Genomic DNA, 7,500 nt, shown 5'->3' with positions numbered 1-7,500 from the left:
CACCGGATCTCTGGGAGATAAAATGAAACTGATGGTTTTAAACCTGACTGGGTCATGTGACACAGATGATGTCATCATGAACATCGTAAACAACCACCGAATCAGGAGAACGTTTTCATCCTGGTTTCACCGAGTGTCTCAGGTTCTGGTAGGACCGGCGTTTATGGGCTGACATCACCTCCATCGACCCGTACGCACGAAAACAAACGCTGTCCACCAGGGGGGGCTGTGGCAGCATGATCGCTCCACAGCCCGCTTTATTGGTAGTAAGTTCCCCCAGCTCAGGTGTCACCAACTCCAGTCCTCGAGGGCTACCATCCTGCTGGTTTTCTGTTTCCTGCTCCGCCACACATTTTATCCTCTCCTGAACCCTGCACAGGTGTGTTAGTTACTCGTTCCTTTCAATCAGGTGTGTAGGAGCAAAGAACAGGATGGTGGCCCTCCAGGACAGGTTGGTGACACCTGAGCTACATCTATTGCTACTTAAACACTGCAAAATGAAGTACTAAAGTACTTTTAGTTGTTAGGATTGAAAACATAAGTACAGCTGAACAAGTACAAAAGTATCAGAAGTAAAGTTTTACTGCAAAGTACTGAAGACAGATTCTCATTATTAAGTATGTTTACATTACTGCACATGGAGGATGTTACCCCAGTCTGAGTCATGTGACTCCACCCCTTCTGGTCGGTAAGAGCACCACCAACCTACTCGCCTTTTCCTTTTATACATACAGAAAATACAAACATGGACAAATAGATGCGTTTTTGATATCTTGCCCACACCTAGACTCCGCCCACCACTCGCTCCCCAGCTGTGTTTAGTCCTCACTGACGGGTCTGGGTGAAGATTCATGTTTGCTTTCTTAGAAACAGAAAACAAAGAAGAAAAATGCGGATTTGTCTAAAATCATAGATCATCTATTAAAGCACCTTCTCACACGTATCGTGCCCAAAGTTCTCCATGTGATGCGAGTAAAAAGGTAAAAAATCATAAAACCGTCTCATACCCAGACAGCAGCAGTAGAGACAATAAAACTAGACTCACCCCAGCTCCTATGAGAAGGTCGAAGAAGAACAACGCCTCTTTAATCCAACGACGGAGCCGGCCTCACCTCCGGCGGGAGACCATTCCATAATTTAGGTCGGAGAAATGAAAAGCCCGCTCTCCTCTGGTGGAACTTCCAAAAGGTCCGATGTAAGGATCTAAGAGGCCGTGATGGGACGCATGGGTAGGAGGCATGGTGGTGTGGTTCCCAGCAGTGACTTCTACCACCAGTAGAAAGCCAGCGCAGGCGCTCCAGCATGGGAGTGACACGACTCCTTCTTCTGGCCCCCTCAGGAACCTAGCCACTGAATTTTGGACTTTTGTTGTCTGGATCTGGAAGCTTGGTTAATTCCAGCATTAAGAGAATGACAATAATCCAGACATGAAGCCATGAATGTGTGTTTCTGAATGGTCATGTGACAGAAAGGGTTTAAGCAGCGCAGGTGAATAAAGCAGGATCCACCACACCCAGACTGGTCAGCAAGTCTCTCTAGGGACAAAAACATTATGGTGCTAAAACGCAGGCGCTGCTGAAACGTCCTAAACTCAAATTACCAGCAGAGGAAGAGAAATAATCCAGGAAGATTAATAACAAACGTCTCTGTGAAAACTCATAAACTATTACTCAGAGCATTTTTATCCAGAATGTGTAATTATTATTGTTGATCATCTATTTATGATCGATGGAGAGGTTTGTTTATCCACCCGTCAGCTGCCCCCCCCCCCCCACACACACACACACACACTCACACACACACTCACACACACACACACCAACATGCTGCCTGTTATGGAGGCAGCGGGTCGGGCTGAGATGGATCGCTGCACAAACAAATGTTTGTTCTGCCCTTCATAAACCCAGGAGACACACACACACACACACACACACACACACACACACACACACACACACACACACACACACACACACACACACACACACACACACACACACACACACACACACACACACACACACACACACACACACACACAGAGAATACGTAGAATAGGACACCAGTGGACACTCCCTCTCTTTGCTCACACGCTCATTTGTTGGTCAGGGAGCGTGTGTGTGTGTGTGTGTGTGTGTGTGTGTGTGTGTGTGTGTGTGTGTGTGTGTGTGTGTGTGTGTGTGTGTGTGTGTGTGTGTGTGTGTGTGTGTGTGTGTGTGTGTGTGTGTCTATCAGCTGTTTACCAATGATTATGCTGACAGGATGGATGAAATGTAATGTTGAAAATTGAAAACTGATATGGAGCAACTATACTAGTTAGAGAGGATGGATGGATGAAGGAGGGAAGAATGATGGAGGGATGGATGAAGGAGGAGGGATGGATGATGGAGGGATGGATGAAGGAGGGATGGATGATGGAGGGATGGATGAAGGAGGGATGGAAGATGAGGGATGGATGAAGGAGGAGGGATGGATGATGGATGGATGGATGAAGGAGGGAAGAATGATGGAGGGATGGATGAAGGAGGGTGGATGATGGAGGGATGGATGATGGAGGGATGGATGAAGGAGGGAAGAATGATGGAGGGATGGATGAAGGAGGGTGGATGAAGGAGGGATGGATGATGGAGGGATGGATGAAGGAGGGAAGAATGATGGAGGGATGGATGAAGGAGGGTGGATGATGGAGGGAAGAGAGATGGAGGGATGGATGAAGGAGGGATGGATGATGGAGGGATGAATGAAAGAGGCATGGATGATGGAGGGATGGATGGAGGGATGGATGATGAGGGGAGGGATGAATGAAGGAGGGATGGATGATGGAGGGATGGATGAAGGAGGGATGGATGATGGAGGGATGGATGAAGGAGGGAAGAATGATGGAGGGATGGATGAAGGAGGGAAGAATGATGGAGGGATGGATGAAGGAGGAGGAATGGATGATGGAGGGAAGAGAGATGGATGGATGGATGGATGAAGGAGCGATGAATGATGGAGGGATGGATGAAGGAGGGAAGAATGATGGAGGGATGGATGAAGGAGGAGGAATGGATGATGGAGGGAAGAGAGATGGATGGATGGATGAAGGAGGGAAGAATGATGGAGGGATGGATGAAGGAGGAGGGATGGATGATGGAGGGGTGGATGATGGAGGGAAGAGAGATGGAGGGATGGATGAAGGAGGGATGGATGATGGAGGGATGGATGAAGGAGGGAAGAATGATGGAGGGAAGAATGATGGAGGGATGGATGATGGAGGGATGGATGATGGAGGGATGGATGAAGGAGGGATGGAAGATGAGGGAAAGAAGGGAGGGATGGAAGATGAGGGGGGATGGATGAAGGAGGGATGGATGAAGGAGGGAAGAATGATGGAGGGAAGAATGATGGAGGGATGGATGATGGAGGGATGGATGAAGGAGGGATGGATGATGGAGGGATGGATGATGGAGGGATGGATGAAGGAGGGATGGATGATGGAGGGATGGATGATGGAGGGATGGAAGATGAGGGAAAGAAGGGAGGGATGGAAGATGAGGGGATGGATGAGGGGAGGGATGGACAATGAGGGGAGGGATGGATGAAGGAGGGAAGAATGATGGAGGGAAGAATGATGGAGGGATGGATGATGGAGGGATGGATGATGGAGGGATGGATGAAGGAGGGATGGATGAAGGAGGGATGGATGATGGAGGGATGGATGAAGGAGGGATGGATGATGGAGGGATGGATGAAGGAGGGATGGATGATGGAGGGATGGATGATGGAGGGATGGATGAAGGAGGGATGGAAGATGAGGGAAAGAAGGGAGGGATGGAAGATGAGGGGGGATGGATGAAGGAGGGATGGATGAAGGAGGGAAGAATGATGGAGGGAAGAATGATGGAGGGATGGATGAAGGAGGGATGGATGAAGGAGGGAAGAATGATGGAGGGAAGAATGATGGAGGGATGGATGATGGAGGGATGGATGATGGAGGGATGGAAGATGAGGGATAGAAGGGAGGGATGGAAGATGAGGGGATGGATGAGGGGAGGGATGGACAATGAGGGGAGGGATGGATGAAGGAGGGATGGATGAAGGAGGGAAGAATGATGGAGGGAAGAATGATGGAGGGATGGATGATGGAGGGATGTATGATGGAGGGATGGATGAAGGAGGGATGGGGGGAAGATGAGGGGATGGATGAGGGGATGGATGGATGATGGAGGGAGGGATGGAAGATGAGGGGATGGATAGATGATGGAGGGATGGATGGAAGATGAGGGGATGGATGGATGAAGGAGGGAGGGATGGAAGATGAGGGGATGGATAGATGATGGAGGGATGGAAGATGAGGGGATGGATGAGGGGAGGGATGGACAATGAGGGGAGGGATGGATGAAGGAGGGATGGATGAAGGAGGGAAGAATGATGGAGGGAAGAATGATGGAGGGATGGATGATGGAGGGATGGATGATGGAGGGATGGATGGAAGATGAGGGGATGGATGAGGGGATGGATGGACAATGAGGGGAGGGATGGATGAAGGAGGGATGGATGAAGGAGGGAAGAATGATGGAGGGAAGAATGATGGAGGGATGGATGATGGAGGGATGGATGATGGAGGGATGGATGAAGGAGGGATGGTGGGAAGATGAGGGGATGGATGAGGGGATGGATGGATGATGGAGGGAGGGATGGAAGATGAGGGGATGGATAGATGATGGAGGGATGGATGGAAGATGAGGGGATGGATGGATGAAGGAGGGAGGGATGGAAGATGAGGGGATGGATAGATGATGGAGGGATGGAAGATGAGGGGATGGATGAGGGGAGGGATGGACAATGAGGGGAGGGATGGATGAAGGAGGGATGGATGAAGGAGGGAAGAATGATGGAGGGAAGAATGATGGAGGGATGGATGATGGAGGGAGGGATGGAAGATGAGGGGATGGATAGATGATGGAGGGATGGATGGAAGATGAGGGGATGGATGGATGAAGGAGGGATGGACGAAGGAGGGAAGAATGATGGAGGGATGGATGAAGGAGGAGGGATGGATGATGGAGGGATGGATGAAGGAGGGAAGAATGATGGAGGGATGGATGAAGGAGGAGGGATGGATGAAGGAGGGTGGATGATGGAGGGAAGAGAGATGGAGGGATGGATGAAGGAGGGATGGATGATGAGGGGAGGGATGAATGAAGGAGGGATGGATGATGGAGGGATGAATGAAGGAGGGATGGATGATGGAGGGATGGATGAAGGAGGGATGGATGATGAGGGGAGGGATGAATGAAGGAGGGATGGATGATGGAGGGATGGATGAAGGAGGGAAGAATGATGGAGGGATGGATGAAGGAGGGAAGAATGATGGAGGGATGGATGAAGGAGGAGGAATGGATGATGGAGGGAAGAGAGATGGATGGATGGATGAAGGAGGGATGAATGATGGAGGGATGGATGAAGGAGGGAAGAATGATGGAGGGATGGATGAAGGAGGAGGGATGGATGATGGAGGGATGGATGAAGGTGGGAAGAATGATGGAGGGATGGATGAAGGAGGGATGGATGATGGAGGGATGGATGAAGGAGGGTGGATGATGGAGGGAAGAGAGATGGAGGGATGGATGAAGGAGGGATGGATGATGAGGGGAGGGATGAATGAAGGAGGGATGGATGAAGGAGGGAAGAATGATGGAGGGATGGATGAAGGAGGAGGGATGGATGATGGAGGGATGGATGAAGGAGGGAAGAATGATGGAGGGATGGATGAAGGAGGGAAGAATGATGGAGGGATGGATGAAGGAGGAGGGATGGATGATGGAGGGGTGGATGATGGAGGGAAGAGAGATGGAGGGATGGATGAAGGAGGGATGGATGATGAGGGGAGGGATGAATGAAGGAGGGATGGATGAAGGAGGGAAGAATGATGGAGGGATGGATGAAGGAGGAGGGATGGATGATGGAGGGATGGATGAAGGAGGGAAGAATGATGGAGGGATGGATGAAGGAGGGATGGATGATGGAGGGAAGAGAGATGGAGGGATGGATGAAGGAGGGATGGATGATGGAGGGATGGATGAAGGAGGGAAGAATGATGGAGGGAAGAATGATGGAGGGATGGATGATGGAGGGATGGATGATGGAGGGATGGATGAAGGAGGGATGGAAGATGAGGGAAAGAAGGGAGGGATGGAAGATGAGGGGGGATGGATGAAGGAGGGATGGATGAAGGAGGGAAGAATGATGGAGGGAAGAATGATGGAGGGATGGATGATGGAGGGATGGATGAAGGAGGGATGGATGATGGAGGGATGGATGATGGAGGGATGGATGAAGGAGGGATGGATGATGGAGGGATGGATGATGGAGGGATGGAAGATGAGGGAAAGAAGGGAGAGATGGAAGATGAGGGGATGGATGAGGGGAGGGATGGACAATGAGGGGAGGGATGGATGAAGGAGGGATGGATGAAGGAGGGAAGAATGATGGAGGGAAGAATGATGGAGGGACGGATGATGGAGGGACGGATGATGGAGGGATGGATGAAGGAGGGATGGATGAAGGAAGGATGGATGATGGAGGGATGGATGAAGGAGGGATGGATGATGGAGGGATGGAAGATGAGGGAAAGAAGGGAGGGATGGAAGATGAGGGGGGATGGATGAAGGAGGGATGGATGAAGGAGGGAAGAATGATGGAGGGAAGAATGATGGAGGGATGGATGATGGAGGGATGGATGAAGGAGGGATGGATGATGGAGGGATGGATGATGGAGGGATGGAAGATGAGGGAAAGAAGGGAGGGATGGAAGATGAGGGGATGGATGAGGGGAGGGATGGACAATGAGGGGAGGGATGGATGAAGGAGGGATGGATGAAGGAGGGAAGAATGATGGAGGGAAGAATGATGGAGGGATGGATGATGGAGGGATGGATGATGGAGGGATGGAAGATGAGGGAAAGAAGGGAGGGATGGAAGATGAGGGGATGGATGAGGGGAGGGATGGACAATGAGGGGAGGGATGGATGAAGGAGGGATGGATGAAGGAGGGAAGAATGATGGAGGGAAGAATGATGGAGGGATGGATGATGGAGGGATGGATGATGGAGGGATGGATGAAGGAGGGATGGATGAAGGAGGGATGGAGGGAAGATGAGGGGATGGATGGATGATGGAGGGAGGGATGGAAGATGAGGGGATGGATAGATGATGGAGGGATGGATGGAAGATGAGGGGATGGATGGATGATGGATGGATGGATGATGGAGGGATGGATGGAAGATGAGATGGATGAGGGGAGGGATGGACAATGAGGGGAGGGATGGATGAAGGAGGGATGGATGAAGGAGGGATGGACGAAGGAGGGAAGAATGATGGAGGGAAGAATGATGGAGGGATGGATGATGGAGGGATGGATGAAGGAGGGATGGATGATGGAGGGATGGAGGGAAGATGAGGGGATGGATAGATGATGGAGGGATGGATGGAAGATGAGGGGATGTATGAGGGGAT

At 50.7% G+C, this 7,500-nt stretch overlaps 3 protein-coding genes across 5 annotated transcripts in view; 2 read left to right on the top strand and 1 right to left on the bottom strand.

Annotated features, from left to right (window-relative positions):
- fars2 (phenylalanyl-tRNA synthetase 2, mitochondrial) overlaps window positions 1-7,500 on the bottom strand; it is a 101,106-nt gene that overhangs the window by 59,348 nt on the left and 34,258 nt on the right. The window lies entirely within an intron of this gene.
- LOC139070744 (uncharacterized) lies at window positions 3,564-5,055 on the top strand. The gene is given in 2 exon segments (XM_070553522.1): window positions 3,564-3,829; window positions 3,832-5,055. Coding segments are annotated over 2 exon segments (432 nt in total). The 5' UTR covers window position 3,564; the 3' UTR covers window positions 3,999-5,055.
- LOC139070743 (ctenidin-1-like) lies at window positions 5,203-5,964 on the top strand. The gene has a single exon (XM_070553521.1). The coding sequence runs from the start codon at window positions 5,214-5,216 to the stop codon at window positions 5,883-5,885; it is 672 nt and encodes a 223-aa protein (XP_070409622.1). The 5' UTR covers window positions 5,203-5,213; the 3' UTR covers window positions 5,886-5,964.

The sequence above is a fragment of the Nothobranchius furzeri genome, chromosome 7, assembly GCF_043380555.1.
Source record: "Nothobranchius furzeri strain GRZ-AD chromosome 7, NfurGRZ-RIMD1, whole genome shotgun sequence".
Classification (NCBI taxonomy): domain Eukaryota; kingdom Metazoa; phylum Chordata; class Actinopteri; order Cyprinodontiformes; family Nothobranchiidae; genus Nothobranchius; species Nothobranchius furzeri.
Note: the sequence above shows the minus strand (reverse complement) of the source record. Positions and strands in the feature narration are given on the sequence as shown.